The sequence below is a fragment of the Ascaphus truei genome, chromosome 6, assembly GCF_040206685.1.
Source record: "Ascaphus truei isolate aAscTru1 chromosome 6, aAscTru1.hap1, whole genome shotgun sequence".
Classification (NCBI taxonomy): domain Eukaryota; kingdom Metazoa; phylum Chordata; class Amphibia; order Anura; family Ascaphidae; genus Ascaphus; species Ascaphus truei.
This window is the reverse complement of record NC_134488.1, coordinates 91,269,646-91,293,289: the sequence shown is the minus strand read 5'-3', so window position 1 is coordinate 91,293,289 and position 23,644 is coordinate 91,269,646. Positions and strand designations below refer to the sequence as shown.

The window sequence follows — 23,644 nt, the reverse complement described above, 5'->3', positions numbered from 1 at the left end:
AGATATGTGCAGCAGAAAGAGGTCTGGAGATGCCACTTTATAGACCATTGGTGAGATTTCCGTACAGTGTTCAATTCTGGAGACCAGATCTCCCGGAAAGACAAAGATACTGGAGATTATGCAAAAATGGGCCGCTAAGATGGTGCATGATGTGCAGCAAAAGGCTGCGCTCATAGTGCCAGCGAATAGGGCATGAGGTTTTACAGCAGATGGGGAAATGGGCAGACACGGTGGGCCAAGTGGTTCTTATAGGCCGGCAAATTGTATGTTTCTATACTACAACCAACTAGTATAACAATCCCTTCTTTTTTTGTTACAGCACTCACAATTGTAACACTGTGCACAGTATTTACAATTAGACCAATACAATCTGATTCAAAGAAGCTACAAAATTAAACTTATGGTGGGAATCTGTGTCTCGAAATAAAGGATTTCTTTAGTATACAATTGCTAAATGGGGCTTGTAAAATAATACAATAAAATGATCGGGGCATTCATTCTTTTTAACCACACAAAAAGCCTCAAAACCACAATATGGGGGACTACAGTGCAAAATCATCAGAAACATGAACAAAAATGCATATTTATATTTTAATTGACTATACTGTAATGCAGTGAGACAATTTGCAAATCTATGCAAAAAACATGTCAGCTACATTCTTTCGCACAATAATTTATAGTAAATTCACAGCCCAGTAGGCGCTACATTGGTTATGTTTGATGGATAGGCTGACAATATTCCAGAGCACAAAACTTCGATTAGGATAGATAGGACACACACACACACTACTGGTTGATTTATTGATCTCTGCAAATGCCAACTACAGTTCTTGAATTACAGCAGAGTTGTTCAGAACAACTCCTTCAAGTACATCACCTGATAAATAATCTCCAAAACGGACAAAGTTGGTACAGAGTTCCGGAACTTCTGGGTCAACAACCATAAGGGTGGCGTGCCATGGCTGCACATAGCATAGCCTGCAGGGGTAGTGTTGAAACAAACTACAGATCAGGAAAGGCTAGTAGTTGTGGACTAGTGTAGAGCAGAAGGTTAAATGGAAGGATCCACTGGAGATTGGTTGAACAGATAGGACCATGTTGGGTGGTTTGAGAAAGGTGGCACTAGAGGATTTTTGTTTGTGCGTTTTTGCATAGAATGTTGGATACTGTATGTGGATGGGCAAGGACAGTGCCAGGCAGAGCCACCAACAGGGGAAGGCAGAGCCGGGAAAATCGCCCCGGGGCTGTGGGGGCCTGGCCAGCGCTGGCAGTTGGACTTGATCTCTCTGGCTGGGCCTGGTACCTCCGCGTCCGGCTGCCATGCCCCAGCTTCCCCCTCACCCCCTGCAGCAGGCCTCTCTCCTCTTTTGCTTCCTCCCAAGTAGGTCCCGTCCCCGTAGTCCGACAAAGGAGAGAAAGAGAGCGAAAGAGAAAGAGAGCGAAAGAGAAAGCGAAAGAGAAAGCGAAAGAGAGCGAAAGAGAAAGCGAAAGAGAAAGCGAAAGAGAGAGAAAGAGAGCGAAAGAGAAAGAGAAAGAGAGCGAAAGAGAAAGAGTGCGAAAGAGAGAGAGAGAGAGAGAGAGAGAGAGAGAATGAATGTGGGTGATGTGTAGGGGGAGTAAGTACTAGGTGTATGGGAGAGAGAGGGGGGGAAGCGTGAGGGAGAGGGAAGAAGAGAGGAGAGCGGGGTCGTGAGGAAGAGAGGAGAGGAGGAGGGGGTCGTGAGGGAGAGAAGAGGGGGGGCGTGAGGGAGAGAAGAGGGGGGCGTGAGGGAGAGAAGAGGGGGGCGTGAGGGAGAGAAGAGAGGGGGCGTGAGGGAGAGAAGAGGGGGGGCGTGAGGGAGAGAAGAGGGGGGCGTGAGGGAGAGAAGAGGGGGGGCGTGAGGGAGAGAAGAGGGGGGGCGTGAGGGAGAGAAGGGGGGGCGTGAGGGAGAGAAGGGGGGGCGTGAGGGAGAGAAGGGGGGGCGTGAGGGAGAGAAGAGGGGGGGCGTGAGGGAGAGAAGAGGGGGGGCGTGAGGGAGAGAAGAGGGGGGGCGTGAGGGAGAGAAGAGGGGGGGCGTGAGGGAGAGAAGGGGGGCGTGAGGGAGAGAAGGGGGGCGTGAGGGAGAGAAGGGGGGGCGTGGAGAGAAGGGGGGCGTGATGGAGAGAAGAGGGGGGGCATGAGGGAGAGAACAGGGAGGGCGTGAGGGAGAGAACAGGGGGGCGTGAGGGAGAAAGGCAAGAGAGGTGGGAGAGGAGGGGGGGCGTGAAGGAGAGAAGAGGGCGTGAGGGAGAGAAGAGGGGGGGGGCATGAGCGAGAGAAGAGGGTGGGCGTGAGGGAGAAAGGCAAGAGAGGTGGGAGAGTTAGATGGGGGTCTCGCAAAGCCGCCGACACTGGGAGTGGGTGGGGGCCCAATGGAATCTGTAGTCCTGGGACAGGAAAGCTCTTTGCGACCCTGGTTACAGGTCATTACACAAATGGTCTGGTACTGATGCAATCTAGAATGTGCTTATCTACAAAATCACACCCAGCCATGTAGGGATTTATTTGTACAATTGAACGACATTTGGTATAATGAAACAACTGAGGATCGTGGAAGGATCTATTTATCCTTTATAAAAAGTGGATTTTTATTCTAGGCATTTTATTTCAAATTTCCTTCATGAGCCAACACACCTGCTGAACATCTCGATAAAAAGGTGTAAATACTGCTGTATATCTTGTGTGAATGGGAATTTATTCAGTTATCTTTAATACGGAGGACAATAGGATTTTGTCATATACATTGTTGAACTAAATGTCATACATGCCTATTCTCCGGAGGTAACTAGAGACTCTTGTAATGAAAAAAAAGCTGCTTGATGTTTAAAATTAGACCCCGAACTACTCATGATGTTCATATACTATACATTTAATCTAACCATTAAATTACTCCAATATATCACCCAAATGGGCAGGTTTTCTATAGTTCTTTTTAATTCATTTTTTCAGCTTCACATTGCGTTCCAATTTAGTATTTGTTCATGCACCATAACGTCTATAATATGTGGTTTAATCCAACTTCACATTGCAAAGCCAGTGTAACCAACCTCACACTGAAGAGACCCAAGAGGTCAAAACGGCTGTCTGTGAGTAGGGTTACTGGCTCTGCACTTCTTTAACCCAGGCTGTTCTGAAAAGTGGTGTAATGCGCAGGCGTAAGATTATAGGTGTCCCATGTTAAAATGGACATGAAGTAAAAGGTGACACTGTGTGCTCATTTGCATATCATTACCCAGAATCCCTTGCTGCAGTGGAAACACTATGCTTAGGCCAGGTCCCCAGTAGCCCATGCGGCACGCATTATGCCGTGAGCGAGAGACACCACAGCACAGCCCTTTATGCGGCAAGCCCCAGTGGCTGTGTGTGTGGGTGCGCAAAGCGCTGTGACGCATACGCTGGCATGGAAGACAAGAATGTTGTCTTCCCGCGCCACGATACGATCACGTGGTCAGCGCGTACCAATGGAAGGGCAGATATGCCCAGTCATGGCTTTAAACTGTGCACGTGCCGCCAGGCGCATATGCAGCAGTGAGGACTGGGGCCGTAGTCTAAGAGATAATAGGGAAAAGCAGGGCTGCAGACCTGTCTGAGACGTGATTGTGCTCACAAGTGGTATTTTTACTTTCACGGCACCCAGAACATATTGCTATATGATCACTTGTAACACCATGCCAAGTTGAACTTGAGATCATTACATATTTGGAAAAGAAAACAGAAAAAGCGCAGTAATTGTATTGAAAAATAAATAAATTAGTTTTAATATAATATATATATATATATATATATATATATATATATATATATATATATATATATATATATATATATATATATATATATATATATATCTAATAGGTATAGGAGTTTGCACTCACATGGGTATACATTAAAAAAATTTTGCAAAAAGTGCTTTGCAATAAAACGGATACCTCCCAACTTCAGTAGGATGATATCGGCTAACCGCACACAGTACCGCGTCTGTAGTGTGGTCGCTACCTCACACTGTGTCACACACTCCTTTCCACACGTCTGCGCTTTAACAGGAGTCTCTCGTGCTCAGTCCAGACTTCTGCTTCAGGTTATCGTTCAGCTTCATGAGGATTCACAAAATCTCCTCATTTTTGGGAAATTGCACTCACAAATATAGGTTAAAAAAAGGGCAAAGTCAGGTGCCTATTTTACTTTTTTTTTTTTTTTTTTAAATATCTTTTCTATAAAATAACACCTTTTCCATTTTCTTTGTAGGTATTTCTTCTGGTACACCAAAGTGAGACCGAGTGCTACTTAGAAGAAACATTTTCTAGCTAATGAGACTTTTTGTGAATTCATTTACAAGTATTTTTTCTTGAACATTATTATACAAAGCATTTTCACTCAATATTTCTCTATTTTTATGTTTATATCCATTTACATTTATTAGAGTTATTTAGTATATTTAGCAGCACACTTCACTTTAAGCATATTGCCTTTTTGGCTTTGCACCTCGGCTTTTGGAGCAGAATCTGGGATGCTTTTTTTGTCTGCATGTTATTATGATTTTTTAGTTCCTTTAATAGAAATCGGAGGCTTCGCTCAGGAGATGTAGAAGTTTGAAATATTAAGTGTACGGGAGGTTAAAATGGAGCTCTTCCAAGATCACATTGCAGCCTGAGGCTGCAGCCCTGCTGGTGCTGACCACGCTCATGCTTGAGAGCGGTGATGTCACCAGCTCTCCAAGCATGAGCGCCTGGTGTCCTAGCTATTTTGCAAGCGCGCGCGCGGGATGGGGGGGTTTCGGGAAGAGGCGTTGCGGGCAAGCTGAGCGCACTTCAAAGTCTCTTTTTTTTTGTCTCCCCTAACGCCAAGCTTGGGAGAGCGTGAGCGCGCATCGCGTGAGCGGGGATGAGACAATTTAAATTGCAGGAACTAAACTCGGCAAGAGCCGCGTGCTCAGCGCTAGTGTGGCCGCAGCCTAAAATTTGGCCGTGGTAACCACAGAAAATTGAGAAATTGAAGTTAAGACTAGAATAACAACGCAAGATACCAACATTATAGGTGTTAAAATAATATAGCCTTCTATAGAGAGGGGAGGTGGGGGGGGGGGCAGCAAACTGGAGTACAAATGATCCTTAAACTTCATAATCACTGTGCACAACAAATACATTCATTTGTTGTATTCAAGAAAAAAAAAGTGCACTACTAATTTATATTGACGTATATGATTATGCAAAAATGTCAAAAAGTATGCCTGCCAACGCATTCAGTAATATCTTCTATTAATGTGCCTCAACAGTGCAGCAAAATAATAATTATTATTACTGAGTAACACAGTAATATGCGCACAGACGTGCAGAATAATAATAAATAATAATAATAAGTAGTAACACAGTAATATGCGCACAGAAGTGCAGTGCAGAATAATAATAATAATATTATTAATTATTATTATTATTATTATTATTATATTATTATTATGTAATACACAGTAATATGCGCACTGAAATGCAGTGCTCACCTCTCACTGTTGGCCTGTTGAACCGCCGGCTCCTCCTGCGGGTTCCTTGCGTTCTCCAGGTTTTGGCGCGCCTGTTTCCTTTTGCTCCGAATACTCATGCAAATGGCGATAATCAGCAGTGCAATTCCTGATCCAACGAGCACGTAGGCCACAGAGAAAGTCTTGCTCTTTAACCCACCTTCCCCATTCGTTTCTGGCTTGCTGCTGTTTGCGTGGGAGATTGCCGGCGGTTTTTCACTGTTGCCAAATCCGGGGACTAGATTCCACACTGCCATTACCACTCCAAGGATGAGCAGCCCCACGCCGATGGCAGTGAGCGCGTAATGGGACCCATTGGATTTTGATTGGGCCATAGTAACCACCACCACGAACCCTGAGATTAAATGGAGGCCTGGTCTTGACTTATAACATCTTCCTTCCGCACAGATAAGCAGGTCCAAAAGGTCACCCAACCTGCTTGGTGTTCAGATGCATTCCCAGGAAACACTGTGAAAAAAAGCAGAAGTGGAACCAGTAAAGTTATCCAAGACACCATGAAGCATCCATCAAATGTGACATACGGAAAACACATTTACTTCCAAGTAATGCCCCCTGCTTGATCACATCTCATGCACGAATTAGCCAACACTACTGCAGATGAATTTAAAGACCACAAGTTCATTTTTCCCTAAATAAAGAGATACAGGTAGTCCTCGTTATGCAACGTTTCACTTAGCAACGAATGGCATATCCTACGCTTTACAATGCAACCCTATCGGACATTTTTCGACGCCGGAATGCGCTATCCAACGCTCACCGCCACTGATTAACATGGGACTCACTTTACAATGGCACTACCAGAACGGATTCTCTTGGATAACCGAGGACTGCCTGTATATTGTAACAGTCATCCCAAAATAAAGAGAAAAGAAAGAAACATTGTCTGCAATTATTCTTCTATTAAGTGTATTCGTTAACCACTGGGTTGCCAGGGGCTATGCAACACCCAGCGTCTTCTGGCAGCAAACGGGTTAACTTTATGTTTGGGAAAGTGCCCTCTTATCGCTGGCACTGCCATTTTAAAGAATCATCTATCTAGGAGTTTCAATGTAGCAGATAACAAAGAACTTACATAACATCCACTTTGGAGGCAGTTAACGACGGTTAAGCGCCATTAGGGCTTGTTGATTCAGTGAGCTCATAAAACATGTGTTGCAGGATACCTGCGTTCTGCTGCCTGAGCACCTGTGCTGGGAGGAGGCTCTCAGAGGCAAGTCCAGTCCATTCAAATGTTCAGATAATACATGGGGGCAAAAGTGACGTTTTGCATTAAAGCTGCAGACCCCCTCACTGTTATTTATTTCCCCTAAAATAGAAAACGGGCTTCTCTGGATCTTATTAGCGCTATTCTCAGCTCCTGGGGCGGCCCAGTTCCCAAGAAGTGCACCAGTGAACTTGGGGCTGCTGGGGTCTTTCTATATGAAACTGCAGTGCTGTGCCCCTGAGAACAATGCAGATTCCTATTGTCCTACAGGAGGGAGGCTGACCGGGAGGCCATTTTAATTCAACAGAAGGGAGAAGAAAACTAGCAAAAGGAAAAAGGTATATTTCTCGGGGAGTTGAGAATAATGCGGTTCAGCTTGTCCTGTTTACTACACTGGGATTGTTTCGAGGGGGGGGGGGGGTGCTGCTTAAGCACTCATTGCTTTTTGATTAGCCATTCAACATAAAAATAAAAGCTTATGCGTCCCTCAAGCTCTTCCCCCCGCCCGCCCCCCACAAAGGATTTTCACATTAAATACCTTAAATGCAGATTAAACCTGTAGTCATTCCAAGTCTTTGCCCTCTAGGAACAATACAATTATAGGATGTACTTTTTGAAATGTAATGCTGGTAGCAAAATGTTGACATATTCCAGGACAGATTTTGTAAGACATGTAAGGATAATAATATAGGCAGTTCAGCAGAAACAAATAATGGGCCAGGAGCATAATTCTACATGCCCCACCTGCTACAGAATCTCTGTACCAAACCAATGAAAAAAAAATAATAATAATTATAAATATATATATAGTAGATGGTGCAGAACAATAGGCACTCCGTCTGGTTGAAACAATGTGAGTGCAAATCCTGTATGACAGGGTTTCCCAAACTTTTTTTCCGTGACCCGGTTATTTTTGAACTTCTCCTTCGTGACCCACTAAAAATGTTATCGCCTATACTGGCCTATAGGGCCTGCACAGACACACACACACACACACAGCCACTGATACACACACACACACACACACACACACACACACAGCCACTGATACACACACACACACACAGACACACACACACACACGCAGCAACTGACAGACACGCACTGATACACACACGCAGCCACTGACACACAAGCAGCCACACACACTGATACAGACACTGCTACACACAGACACACACACAGACACTGATACACACACACACACAGACACTGATACACACACACACACACACACACACACACACACTGATACACACACACAGATACACACACACACACAGACACTGATACACACACACAGATACAGATACACACACAGATACAGATACACACACACAGATACAGATACACACACACTGATACACACACACACAGACACTGATACACACACACACAGACACTGATACACACACACAGATACAGATACACACAGATACAGATACACACACACTGATACACACACACACAGACACTGATACACACACACAGATACAGATACACACAGATACAGATACACACACACACACACACACACACAGATACAGATACACACACACACACACACACACACACACACACACACACACACACACACACACACTCGCTCTCCCCTATATGCACACAGACACAAACAGTGAATTACAGGCAATGACGGATGTGGGTGGGTAGGAGGAGGGGGCCAGGGACACTTGGGTGGGCGGGTGGGAGGAGGGGGCCAGGGACACTATGGGAGGAGGGGGCCAGGGACTCTTGGGTTGGAGGGGGCCAGGGACACTTGGGTGGGTGGGAGGAGGGGGCCAGGGACGGGTGGGTGGGTGGGAGGGAGGAGGGGGCCAGGGACGGGTGGGTGGGTGGGAGGAAGGAGGGGGCCAGGGACGGGTGGGTGGGTGGTAGGAAGGAGGGGGCCAGGGACGGGTGGGTGGGTGGTAGGAAGGAGGGGGCCAGGGACGGGTGGGTGGGAGGAAGGAGGGGGCCAGGGACGGGTGGGTGGGTGGGAGGAAGGAGGTGGCCAGGGACACTTGGGTGGGTGGGAGGGAGGAGGGGGCCAGGGACACTTGGGTTGGAGGGGGCCAGGGACACTTGGGTGGGTGGGAGGAGGGGGCCAGGGACACTTGGGTGGGAGGCAGTGACTGGGTGGGTGACAGTGACTGGGTGGGAGAGAGTCACTGGGTGACAGTAACTGGGTGGGGTGACTTACCTTGCCGCAGGACGCTTTCCCCTGCTGCCCCCGATATCCGCTGCTGCCCGGGACGGGAGGTGGGCTTGGGGGCACGGGAGATGGGCTCGGAGGGGGTGCCATGGGAGGTGAGCTCGGGAAGCTGGCCGTGGGGGGAAGCGGGCCGCAGTAGGAGCTTGTACTTCCCCCTCGATCCCACGTAACGTGCGGGCCGCAGAAGAGCTGGTACTTCCTCCTCCATCCCACGTTGGGAGCGGGGGGGGGGAGGAAGGGAGCGGGCCCTGCGCATGCGGGGGGAATCGCCGCCATTTTTTTAACTTGATGGGGGGGGGAGGGCGGGAGACACCGCGCGGCCAGCCTCACTACGACCCGGCAATTTTGGTGCCGTGGCCCAGTGCCGGGTCGCGACCCACCATTTGGGAAACGCTGCTGTATGGTATAGAATAGGCAATACGATACCGTTTGAAGACGAATATTAGAGGCAGCACTCCAGCTAAGTGGTCAAAAGAAATTTGTATTAACAAGACATCTTATTCTAAGATGTCTTGTTAATACAAATTTCTTTTGACCACTTACCTGGAGTGCTGCCTCTGATATTCGTCTTCAAACGGTATTGTATTGTGTGTGTGTGTGTGTGTGTGTGTGTGTGTATATAAATGTGTGTGTATAAATGTGTGTATAAATATGTATGTGTATATATATATATATATATATATATATATATATATAAATATGTATGTGTATATAAATGTATATATACAGTATATATATACAGTATATATTATATTCTTAAACATTTTTTAAATTGTTGCAAGGCAGCCAACGCAACAATGTGGACAATAATTCAATTGAAATCTTTGGAAAGAGTTGTGGTGCATTTTAATTACAGCAGTTCACAGAATGTAAAGTATCTTGGCATATCGCAACTCTACCCTGTTTCCTTCAAGTCACCTTAAAGAATAATTAGTAGACGGTACATGAACTGCCAGTGCATCATCTAATCACATTTTCTATTGCAAAGTCATTGGGGAAACTACAGTGTTTCCCAAAGCCATGTTGCACCATTGAGTGAAAGGGCAGGTTTAAAAAACACATTTCAGATTCATTCTGCGTTTCAAAATTTACACACCCCCACAGTCACCCACAGTTCCCCAGGTGTACCTATGCCACATAAAGGTAAAACTATGCACAGGAAATAATAACGACCCATCTTGAAACAGAGTTAGTGTTACTACATTTCGCATGTCTGGCAACAAAGCTGCGAGAAAATTCTTTCTAGGCCGTATAGGCGAGCTCCTCTGGGCATTGTGAAACCAAACTCATCTCTGTGAAGGCAGAACGTCCGCCAAATTGAATCCAACCATTAACTTGTTTTCCCACCAGTGGTCAGCAATGTGTTGCAAGTCGCTTTGGCAAAGGAAAGGGTTAAGCAAGGACTGACATGTATTGCAGCAATTTCAAACACGCTCAAAATTAAAGCTGTTGTTGGATAAATACAAATGCTTCGGGATTATGTTATCAAAATAAGATGCAAGCCTCAACCGTAACAGATCAAATGAGATACGATAAAAATTTGGTCCAGCAGAAAAGACGACATGTAAAATAAATGAAAAAAGAATGTTTAGAAAAACATATGACATGAACTCGATATGAAAAACATGGTTATTTCTTGCCAAGTACATGCAAGATGATAGGGGTTGAACAACTTCACAGTGGAAAGTAGAAGGAAAAGGGTATTATCCAAGGAAACTTACTGGGACAAGGTCAAAAAGTTTTACACTGTTTTTCTTCTGCTCTCCAGAAAAAAGCCTCTACCAGTCACAGAATCCCTGGGCTGCTGAAACATACCTATTGGGATCGCTGAGCTGTGACACGGCATGCTCACACCTTAACACCGTACATGGAGACCTCCCTGATGACCTCATTAACAATTCAGACTTGGAGGGGAAAGGCCCTTTTTATTGAAGGTGGAACAGAACCTGACAAAGTGTTCATTGCTCAACTGACTCAGTGACAGGAACTTAGCAAGCAGAAACAGGGAAGACATTCCTTAAAGCAACACACACTATAACATGTGTAGGATGCCTTTCTGGTAGATATTTCTGTTGCATTGTTTTGGGGTGTCATACGGAGGTGTAACAAATAGCTACATCAATACGTAATCAACATGTGGCAGTTTTATGGATCACTAGAATTTCTCATGAGGCACTCAGGAGTTGTTTTACCTTGAGCTAAGATGAGAGAGATGAAAAAGGGTGAAATTATCTGGAGGAACGCTACAAGTACACCATGTACACAGATGTCAAGCTCCAAGGCCCATAATGTGTGACATCAGAATAGAAAAACATCTGACATTGTAGCACAAGGCTGTAAGAAAGCAACCCATTGCCAGTCACATAGAAATAAGAATCGCCGTAGGTTTAGTGAAGAACACCATTAGTTAGATTTGTCTGCAAACCACGTAATACCAACACCACTAACCGTGCAACTCAAGCTTTATTATGACACAAAGCTTTTATTTCTCTCGCTTTAATAGAACTGCCAATCCAATCAAATAGAAATTAGTTGATATAGAAGAGACAAGTGGTCTTTGTTTTATCGTTGTGTGTAAATACCAATGCAACTCTTGGCCCCCTCCAGTGGTCAACATAACTTATGCCAGCAATGTTGTCCGGGTCTCTGGACCCCATTATTCAATATGTCTTCCTCTTGTCCAGAAAGATTTTTAGCTGCATTCTCTGGAATGGAACTGAAATCTTTCCTAGCAAACGGACAAATGGCATCACAACATTTTGAATATAGGCCTGTGTGTTTTTAGTTTAAGAGAAATAAGGCTCGTAGCTCAAATAAATTGACCACAGGCACATAAACATCTGATAACGTTACTGCACTGAGAAAGGAATAGCAGAAAAACAAACAGGCCCAAGAGATAGCAAAGAAAACCATGGCATGGTCAATATCAAGGCACCGCTGCCTCTCTAAGGCCCAGAGCGCACGCGGCCACTATATAACAGCCCTAAGGGTGGTAAGCTTTAGCACAACTTTACCCCCATTCAAATGAATAGGAGTAAATGTATGCTAAAGCTTAGCACCCACTTTTGTGGATCTGGGCCTAAAAGCCCACTGCAGAAGAGGGTCTTTATCTCATTTATATAAAGGGGGTTACACTTTGTGAACAAGCCAGACTGCTCTGCACAGTTGTGGCCCATCCTCTGCTTTACAGCACAGAGTTGCAGTAGCCCTCACTTCCGGAAGCAAAACGGCAGGTTACAATACCTTTGCATAAATTATCCTACAAAAGGATGGGTGGAGCTGCCATGGCTTTGAAGACAGCCGGAGGCCTTTCTTCACATATGATCTTAACTCATTCATGTGACCTTTAAATCCCTTGTGCATCGTAATGTAGTTTAAACATTCATATTTTCATTCAAAAAACATTATACAGTAGGTCCCCCACAATCATGACGTCCGATAAAATAAATAAACCAATTTGACCCAAAACAATGCCTCCCTAGTCATTAGGACTGTAAACTAGTTTGAAAAAAAAAAAAAATGAATGTAGGGGACCCATAATATTGCTTCAGCACAGCTTTAGATAAAGGTTATTTCCAGATTTTAGATGATAAATAATTGGGTCTTGAACAGTAGAATATCCGCCATCACCAAGCATTTCCCAGGGAATTCCTGGAACATCCGACAGTATAACAGGGTTCCACGGAACAGAGATTGAAAGCCACTGACCTCAGGTGACTATAGTGGGCTGAGAAGGACCATGTCCTCCTATACGCATAGCACTGCACAAACATTACCGGATATACTATCAATTGTGTAAGTTCTTAAACTGAGGAGCCAGAGCAGAATCACACAGACTCTTAGTTTTTTACTGAAAAAAGTCAAAGTTACACAGCTGCGATAGGTTTTTCATAAAACATACTTTTATAACCATCTATTCTCGTGACAATCTATTTAAACAAGTTTGCCGTTTGTGTGTGAGAAGTGACAGTCCTTGTGTGTGTGACTAAGCTTTATATGCAGTAGTTTCAGGCTGGTGTGTCTGCATATTGTATGTGTGTGACACAGCTCTATGCGCACGCGTGCACACTAGGTGGAGGGTGGTATGGTCTCTGCACGAGGCTGCACTGCTCACCTCTTCCCAGGTGCTCTCTTTAGTCTCTGCCCTTATCCACTCTGCACTTCACTCACCTTTCTCAGCTCACATCAGCAATATTGTATCCAGAGACCTCCAGTGTGTGATTGCATGGGTCTGCCAGAGTAAAGTTAGATATCAAAGGCTGAGTTTCTGGGAGCCACAGCTCTGTGTGAGAGAAGGACACACAAGGAAGGTGTACACAGTAGCACACCCACACCCTCTTTCAGGAACTGGGAGGGAACCGGTAGAAACTTCCTAGGTCCTAAAGCTCAGACAAAGACAAACCGCATCGGTTCAGGAAACCAAAGAGAATTAACCTGTTGGGTGCCAGACTGGGCCACCCACAACACATTGCTTAGCCATGTTTAGTGCTTGGCAATGTATTGCCGGCCCCGCTGGCACACAAGGGGTTGAACCAAATAGTCTAACAGTATACAGATGTCACTACTACGTTAACCCTTTCATTTCTTGGCCAACTTCTATGCGGGAGTTCAAGGGGCTTTAAAGCAGCAAAAGATGTGAAATCTTATATGTTTTTTTTTTTATTATTATAAATAAACCAGTTCTGTAGTATTAGATAATAGTGACTGTTTTTGTTTATTCAACCCTTAATGCCATTTTAATTAGTTTAAAAACATCCTTTGATTTATTTCGCAGATTTAAACCCACCTCCCAAGCAGTGCAAGATATTTGTAACACTTTCCTGTTTGGGATTGTTTGTTGCAAATGATCCCAGCAGTTTGAGCTGTAAACGGTAACAATATATAATGTTACCGTAGTAATACTGTATAAGGATACATTGTAGCTGCTGAGTTACATTGACTGAAGCGGCCATTATGTTAAGCACAACATTCCAGATTTATAACAGGAGCACCAAACAATTGCCAGTTTAGGTAAGAATGTAGCATTATACATTGTCACATGCTATATATATATATATATATATATATATATATATATATATATATATATATATATATATATATATATATATATTTATATATATATATATATAAATTAATAAAAAGGAAAAAGTTGGAAAGTAGTATTGCTTCTTTAAAAAGTTGTGATATTATGTTTGACTTAAAGATTGTACATTTATTCTGCTCTAGAAAGCAAAGAGAGAGCGGGGCTTCCTCAAATTAATCATATTGTCATTACCCCATTGAAAGCTGTTCAGTCTAGCAAACAAAGGGTTAACCCGACGTTCAGCATGTTTAATATAAAATGCCGCATAATAAACCAAACAACGGAAATGTCCCATATGGAGTTCCAGGATATACAGATACTGACATTAGACATACATAAAACAATACTGAATAGTTACAGGATTGATCATTTCACTCGAAATAATCAGGAGCATACTCAGCCAGTCCTGTATTTCTCCATTTCACTATACCTTGTGTCAAGTGCTGTGATCTCTAGTGTCAATAACACATAGTTGTCCTGTACTATCCACACTCCATCTAATCAAGGAAACCTCCTGGCTTCAAACTGGGGCAAAAAACAGCACCAGATGAATTAATGGTTTCCTTCCAGTGATATTTTCTGCCCTACTTTTGCACCCAGGAGGTTTTGATCTGCAATGCTCATGACTGAATTAATTCTAATTAAGGACATTACAGGACCGCCTTAGCAGGTGCTGGATATAAAACTGGGATGGGACATTATTTTTTTGGGGGGGAGCTATATATATATATATATATATCACAATAGTAATGTTTTTCTGTCTTTTTTTAGAATGAGTTCTAATTTATTATAACAGTGGAAGGTATTAGCAGTGTCACATTGCAGTAACATAATAGTTGTGGCTGAGAAATGGACTTGACTCCATTGAGCTAAAGTTTAATGCTAAACTAAGTGTGATGCTAATAATAATCCAGAAAGAGGTAAACAAAAAAATTAGGTGCAACATTTGTCAGCTATGATTCACAAGGAAAGAGACGTTCCTTGCTGAAGGCAGTAAATCAGGTCTCCTTCATCATTAATCAGTCGTTCTGCATTATCTCCCCTTTCTAAGAATATATGTAATTATCTGACATCCCAATCTCCAAGGGAAGGGTGATAACATTGTCACATCCTTTGTGTAAAGAACCCCTTTGATGCTTCATATTCTCTCCCCCAGTTTCCTCTTTATTTGCTGTCTTTTTTTACGTTACTTCCCCTTTAATAATTTGGTGACTTCTCTACGCATCTATTTCTTCTTTTTTTTTTAAAAGTCATTTCGTCTGAGTTCCAGTTTGCGGCAAACTTTGCTCCTGTTTCCAAAAACAGCAGTTAAAACAAGAACAACATTGTGTTTTTTTAGAGTAGAATTTTCACCCCCGCAGATCCTGCTCTTTCACATAGGTTGGAAGCAGCTGATACCAAATCAACATGGTTCCGCTCTGGAGATCCCCTGATTCCACTCTATGTAACAAAAGGAGGATCTGGGTCCCAAGACACAGACCAGGAACGATAGCACGGTGCTTCCTGTTGTATTGTATGGTATGTCTTTATTTATATATAGCGCCATTAGTGTACATAGCGCTTCACAGTAGTAATACGCGACAATCCTATAAATAACAAATATAAATAACAGGTCATGGGAATAAGTGCTTCAGACATAAAAGTAACATTTAGGAAGAGGAGTCCCTGCTCTGAAGAGCTTGCAATCTAATTGGTAGGTAGAGAGAACGTACAGAGACAGTAGGAGGGCATTTTGGTAAGTGGGTCTGCAGGTGGCCAAGCTTTATGTATCATGGGTATAGTATTAGCCACGGTGCTACTCATATGCTTCTTTAAGCAAGTGTGATAGAGAGGGTGCTAGTCGGGTATTGAGCGGAAGGGCATTCCAGAGGTTCGGGGCAGTCAGTGAGAAAGGTTTAAGGCGGGAGAGGGCTTTAGATACAAAGACGGTATAGAGAAGACATACTTGTGAAGAAAGCAAGAGTCGGGATGGTGCATAACGAGAAATTAGGGCTGAGATGTAAGATGTTGTTTAAATCCCCGTCGTCATGCGGGCCAATAGGAAGCTGCAACGGATGATGTCCGGTGACTTAAATCGACATTTTTCCCTGGTAATGTCGCTATGTGTATATGGAAGTATCTCGAGAGCTAAGGGTCCCCAGAGCGGTTAACGGGTTCCAGCTTTGAATACCCCTGCATCCCATGCATGTAAAAGAAAAAGGGAGGTGGAGGGGCAAAAAAAAATAAAACAACAATAGGGGGACAATTACAAGCGCCTACTGCAAGTTTGTAGGAGTTTAATTATAGCCACAGCATTGGGTTGCTGCATTGAGGGATGTCATTCTCCGGAGGAGGAGGGTAAATATCAGCACTGGAGCTGTCTAACAAAACCTATTTATACTGAGCTGCCAAAACCGCTTTTCAGCCAAAGAAAATACTACCTACTCTAACATTTGTCACAGTTTAAGTTTAACCGATGTGCACATTTGAGGCTTTACTGGGAAACTCACAACATATTACGGATTGTATAAAGCACTGTGCTCTTCTGAGCAGTTTAATACCCAACAGAGGAATGGTTGCAATATAATTTAGGTGAACATCATCGTTCTGTCATCTTTTTCTAGGAATCAACAAGAAACTCAATATTGCTATTATGCAACCACCATGGTCCCAGATATGAACCAAATCATGCAGCTACTGCAGTAAAGAACATGATTTTGTTTGAAACACACACAAAGTTAGTAGCCAGAAGTTTTGTGGAGTGAGGTATGCGATACGCACTGTGACAGACAACTCACCTTTCCCGTCCACAGACCACCACCACTTTCACTGGTGGAAAATGAGAGAACGAGGGGAAGGCTTCGTTCATGAGCACCTCCCCTCCATGGCTCTGTGGTCCCATCGTCAGGGTAAGCACCACACTGCTGACTGACCAGTCAGTAACCGGTATGACCAGCAAGTGTGTTCCTGCTAGAGACAAACACACACCACTAATTTACCTATAGTACAAATCTAGATTAACCCTTTCGCAGCAAAAATATTCAGATTAACATGGGCCCAGAATAAATCTTCCCTGGAAGGCTTTTTCTCTTTGTGAAGGAGGAGGTGTATTTATGGAACCTGGTACACTTCCAGCCTCCTACAACAACATTAAGAACAGTCCCTCAACAGCAAATCACTGGAGAAATCATACAGTATAACAATACCTTGTAGTACTCTTCGGCATACAGCTCTATATATTCCTTGCAGGGTTAGCACGTTCGTCCCTTCCTATCTCTCTCTCCCACCCGAGCCTTGTCCTGCTAACACCCCCTCCCTCCCCCCAGGTAACAAAGGACGCAATGTGCAGGACAGCTCGGCTTAAGTGAGGTCTCGGGCCACAGGCTCCAGCATGGAGTGGTGGGGGCTATATAAGGGCAGGAGAGAGTGGGGCCTAATGGGGGCAGTGTGGGTGGTCTGGGACAGCTGGGAGAGTTATCCCAGCTCTCCCCCTCTGGCAGACGCGAAACCCCTGATCGCGGCAGCCATTTTTTAAATTTTATTTCGCAATCCCCGTCATAACGCGGTCGTATTATGTGGACCCCAAGCACTGCGTTATAATGGGGTTCAGCTGTAACTGTTTGTTATTTTACAGTTTAGCCCCGATTATTAGCAAGCGCCTGTTAAAGGATCAGGAAGCCTAAGTTTGTGGGAGAAGAAAACAGCACTGTTCATCTCATAGGGTTGCCCCAATGTAACCCGTACTCATATTGAATCGGCCCAACCGGAAGGTTCTTATTGTATGTATGTCTTTATTTATTGCATCGCTGTCTCCCGGCAAGATATTCCACTTCATTTTTAAGCAACAGGTAACTAAGCCAACTGCCTCCTCTGTATAGGACTGGAACCTGTCGGATGATTCTAGGATGATTCCTCTAAGCTCTTATATTTTGCCACGTTTATTGTATTCTGAATTTCTATGTGAAGTGTTTCTGGACTGAGTTTCTGGTGCCCTTTCTATTTCATACTTTCATAAAGACCCAGCCAGCACTTACCCTGCACCTTCTATAAGGTTAAGAGAGACTAAGCTAGTATTATATGGGGGTAATCTGATGTGACACACTTAAGGAGCCTGGGGAAGGGGGTTGCTACACATATTACACACCTTTTTCAGCACAGTCTGGATTAAATAAGTGCTATATGATTTAATGGGAACCCAGAAGAAGGTTTTCAGCTAGACAGAAGCAGAGACAGATTTAGGAGAGAGTGAAGTGATTCTAGCAGCGTTTAAGATGGATTGTAGGGCAGAAAGATGAGGCAGGAAGGCCCGAAAGTTGAAGGTAGAAGGTTACAATAGTAAAGACGTGTAAGAATGAGGGCATGGGTTAAAGTTTTAGCAGTTGAGCAACAATGGAAAGGGAGTATCTTCATAAGGAATAAACAGCAGGTTTTAGCAACAGTATGAAGATGCAAGGAGAATTTGAGGGAGTGGTCAAATCTGACACCTAGGCAGCATGCTTAAGTTACTGGGTGAATCATAGTGCTGTTGACAGCCATGGGGAATGAAGCAATAGGGCAAGGCTTAGGAAAAATATAATGAGCTCCATCTTCGTCATGTGAAGTTTGAGTCGATGGAGGGCCATCCTAGATGATATAGCGGAGACAGGGCTGATGTCCAAAAAAAAAAAAAGTGTAGAAACTTACTTTAAGAATTATGTTTTACACTTTAAGAATTATGTTTTACAATGAAAGGGGTAAAGATAAAGTGTAAAGCCAGTGATTAACACACCATTTCAAACAAGTTGTACTGTACTCTTATTCATGAGATTTTAACTTATTTAAAAAAAAGAAGGTATTAGAGCAGTATTTATAATGTCTATTGCATGGTTGACATTACAATCGAAAAAAAATAATTCTACTTATCTTTCTACATATGCTGTATCTATATCTATATAATTGAAAATCTTGGTTGTGAGTCTCTGTAGACCATTTGATTGGTCCATCGGTCCGCCCACCCTCCCACGGCTCTCATTGGCCGGTGTGTCTCACCCCCCCCAGTGTGTCCCGCCCCCCCTAGTGTGTCCCGCCCCCCCACGGCTCTCATTGGCCGGTGTGCTCTAACTCACTGTTCCACTCACACACCACACTCATACAGCTTCAGACTCTTACACCCCTGAGCTTCCTCATACTGTGTGAGCCTACACTGCGGATTCCATTCGTAACACACACTACACTGACATAGCCTCAATCACTCACCCCTGGAGACGCTGACCACGACACAGAACAAAGTAAGTACAACACTCCCCCCTCTAACCCCTCCGGCCTTGACTACCCCCTCTATCACCCCTCCGCACTTGCCACTGCATCAGCCCTCCGCCCCTTCCCACACTCACACACCACATGCCCGCCAGCCTCACACACCACGCCTTTGAGCCCGCTCCCCGGCGCTCTCCCTTCCCCAGCTATCACTCCCCCCCCCGAGCCCGCTCCCCCCCCCAGAGCACGCCACCCGGCTCTCTCCACCTCTCCCTTCACCGGCTCCTACCTGCAGCCAGAGGGGAGTGAGATGCATGCGCGTACCGCTCTGCCTCGCCGGGGGGGGGGGGGGGGGCCAGACACCGCCGACGTGGATGTGGAGTGCAGCCGGTACCCGGAGGGGGGAGGTTGGGCCGCGGCCTAGATCCTCTGTATCAGCCCTGGAGCCATCGGAGGCCAGGAGGGAGGAGAGACCCGGGGGCAGCCCGAGGAGGAGCATGGACGGGTGCGAGGTGAGGAACCGCAGGGGAAGAGAGGAATATATGGGCGAGCTGGGGGATATGCCTCCTCGGGATCAGGGCGCCAGGGGGAGATTGTGATGATGGCTTCTTCCCGCGCACCCTACCCCACCCCAGTCACTGGCCACACACCCACCACAGTCACTGCCTGCCCACCCCCCACCCACCCCAGTCACTGCCTGCCCACCCACCCGTCAATGCCTGCCCACCCACCCCAATCACTGCCTGCCCATCCCCCCACCCACCCCAGTCACTGCCTGCTCACCCACCCCAATCACTGCTTGCCCACCCCACCCACCCCAATCACTGCTTGCCCACCCCACCCACCCCAGTCCCTGCCTGGGGGGGGGAACCCTGGGGGGGCACCCAGCTGTGAAGGGGAGGTTCAGAGAGAAGGGGGGAGCAGGAACATTAAAGCTCGGGCAACGCCGGGTATATCAGCTAGTACTTGGCTAAAAGAGAAACATAATTGTTTTTGTTTTATATTTAGTATGGCCTCATGTCTACCCCAATTATGTTCAAATTATCTTCTTTATTAGCTCCTACACCTCAGTTTTGAGACTATTCCATGAATCTACTGCCCTTTGCATGAATAAGTACTTTCCCTTAGCCGGCAACCCTCCAGCTTCAGAGCATGACCTCTTGTTCTAGCACTTCTCCCCTTCTGTACTTTGTTGAAACCCTATTACTGTATGTATTTGAAAGTTTATCTAATATTCCTCTCTCCCTTTTTCCGCCGAGCTATACATATTAAGGTTCATCGGTCTTTCCTGATTAAAAACAAAGTATAATAGTCAGACAGCACAAATCTCAAATAAATAAACAATATGATGACGGTGCAGAGAGACCCCTATTATCTCTGAAATTTAGACTCAAATTAAATAGAGTTCCCAGCACTCAATGAAGATGGTCAAAGATCTTTTCAGTTTCGTGTATTTTTTTTGGTAACAATTTTTTTATTGGACACGTTCACATATAAAAGTACATACAGAAATGTCATGAGCACGCAACATTTCTACTCAATGCAATCAGGTGGTGACCAATAACATTTTCACGTTTTCCATAGGGGGAAAAGAGAGAGAGGGGGGGGGGGAAGGAGGGGAGGGAGAGAGGGTAACAAACAAGTGAGGGAGAGGGGAATGGGTGGGGGGGAGGGGAATTTAAAGGTACGTCCAGAGGCTTCCTTAATTCTCTCTCCTGCTGTCTGGAAGGGACTAAAGGTCTAGGTGGTTGGCCTTTTTGGGCTTTATCTCTCTAACCAGGGGTCCCATGTGTTCCGAAATTGAGGCATCTTCTTTTGGAGCATAGCTGTCAGCTTCTCCATAGTCATTACCTCATTGATTCTTCTGACTACTGTAGTTCTCGAGGGGGGCTTAACCTGTTTCCAGGCGGCCGCTATGGAACATCTGGCCGCTGTCAGCATTGCCGTGATCAGCCTTGACATCGGCGGAGGAAGATCTTCGATGGGTTTGCTCAGCACCAGAGTCAGATGTTTCGTGTATTTTTGACCATCTACTCGTTGAGTTTTAATCTTTTCTGATTAGTTTTATCGTGTAGACCAGGGGTGTGCAAACTTTTTTGGTTAAGGAACCCCAGAATTAGGTTGTGAAATTCTGGGGAACCCCAATCCTCACCCCCCCCCCTTGTTTCTCCCCCTTACGCTCCCTCTCCCCTTCACACTTACACACACACACTTACACTCGCACACAAAATCACAGCTGGAGACCATACACAATTTCAGTAGCCCTTTTGACAATCTGTCATTTATTTATGTCCTTCTTGAGATATGGTCTCTAGAATTAAACAGACTACTCTAGGTGAGATGTTACCAATGATCTATGAAGTGATCTAACTTTATTATCATCACACTCCGCCACCTCAAAAGTTTTCTGTTGTGTAATATTGTGTGATACTGTTTCTGTTTGATTTTCTTGCCTCTCCCCCTAGTGCCACTATCAGGGCCATGGACTGATGATGATGATGAAAAATGACATGGCATTGGCTGTTGTTGCCGAACAGTATGCTGTATCTGAATCTGACAATGAGGATGTTAGTGTTGGGCTGGTGTGTATTTATTTTTTTACTTTTAAATATATAATACATAGGCATGTCACATAGGCATTTTCAATGTACAGCTATTAATAGGAGCACTTGTGCTACTATGTGGTGGTGACCATGGCTGTGTAATTGACTATCATTATGACCATCATCACCTTCTTCACTGCTGCTACCACCTGCAACACCACGAACAGTTGTTGTAGCACCAAGGATCACATCATAACCTCCATCATCAACTCCTCCACTACTACCAGCAGAGTTGTTCCCCTCCACTACCTGTGCAGTTTGTGCACCACAAACACTATCAATACCACAATCATCCTCATCAATAACTACTTTCTCCATCTCTGTCTCAATTCCTCCCTCAGTCATCCCTCATCCCACCATCTCCTACAAATCTTGAAATAAAAGAGCTAGCAGTTGCACATTTTGCTGATGATTAAATAGGAAGATATATCTGACCCTTCCCTCACAGTTAGTTCTGTTTCTGCCCGTGCACCCCCAGAGATTATGGTATATGCAAAACATGGCTTTCTATTTCTTTTACTATCAGAAGGCTGCTTGGAGTCAAGTACTGCTGCTGTTTTTGGAGGAGCAGTTACTACTCTTCTATCTATCTTTTTTGGCTGCCACTACAGCCATGCCACAATGACCACCACCACACATTGCCAACATCTCTCTTTTGCCAATAACACTAGACATAATTGTATTACTATAATTCACTGAGTGGTATCAGATTACTGTATACAGCAGCATTTTCCAACATGGGGTTCCGTGAGAGGATCAAAAGGGTGGTGCGGGATTTCCCAGTTCTCCCATAGCAGGGAGAAAGCAGAGCAGTTGCTAGGGGGCTAGGCAGTTTCCCCCTGATTGACTGCTGCTGGGTAAGGCCGAGCTTAGACTGGCTGCTATGTTCGCTTGCTTGCGTTCACGCCTCCGCCGCGTGCTCCTGTAGTCCAGCGATCTGTGCTCAAACTGCAGGAGTTGGCTTGCTGCGTTTGGGGGTGTGGCGGGTGGCTTTACGAACACGTGACGGAGCTGGTTCGCCTTTATTGGCTGAACAAGCTCACGTGACGCGACTGCAGCCCCAAATTTCAATTTGGGTTGTGGATGCAAAATGTCGCAGCGTCAACGCAGTTTGCCGCCACAAGCAGTTTCTAGAGTGACAACTGTCATCCACTAGCCTCAAAGAGTGACGAACGTGCGCGTGCACATAAGCGCATGCACGATGTGTAGCATCCTGTCTGATCTGGGTCTAATGCAGCCAATCAGGGGGAGGTGTCAGGAGCCTGTGGGGTGCGGCCAAGCAGTGGAGGAAGCAGCATGGACTGGTGAGAGGTGAGGCTGTGTGTCTGTCCTGTGTGTATTTGTTCTGTCCTGTTGGTGTGTGTGTGTATGTGTGTTTGTTTTGTCCTGTTGGTGTGTGTGTGTTTTTGGTGACTGTCCTGTTGGGGTGTGTGTGATTTCAGTGACTCTCTGCCTCCTCTGACCGCCTGTCTCTCCTGTGTTTTCGGTGACTGTCCTGTTGGGGTGTGTGTGATTTCAGTGACTCTCTGCCTCCTCTCACCGCCTGTCTCTCCTGTGTTTTCGGTGACTGTTCTGTTGTAGGGGTGCCTCAGCAACTGAGCACTGTGGTTAGGGGTGCTCAGAGAAAAAAGGTTGAAAACCACTGGTCTACTGCGTATATTAACACAAAAAAGGCAAATTTCACATACTTTGGAAACTTCTGTGAAAGTTTTCCCCATCTCTAAACACAACCTCTTTCTGCTACTAATACCTCTCCCTATACAGCCTAACATC

General features: G+C 45.0%; 1 protein-coding gene across 2 annotated transcripts in view; it reads right to left on the bottom strand.

The window, feature by feature from the left end:
• Window positions 1–13,306, bottom strand: part of TMEM51 (transmembrane protein 51) — a 47,131-nt gene extending 33,825 nt beyond the window's left edge. The window contains exons 1-2 of one of the 2 annotated variants that reach the window (XM_075605085.1): window positions 13,083–13,306; window positions 5,514–5,999 (exon numbers count right to left, since the gene is read on the bottom strand). In XM_075605085.1, coding sequence (XP_075461200.1) covers window positions 5,514–5,866 — 353 coding nt within the window. In that variant the 5' untranslated portion in view covers window positions 5,867–5,999; window positions 13,083–13,306. The remainder of the gene's footprint in view (window positions 1–5,513; window positions 6,000–13,082) is intronic. The other variant, XM_075605084.1, reaches the window with a different exon arrangement.
• Between the last annotated feature and the right edge of the window lie 10,338 nt (window positions 13,307–23,644).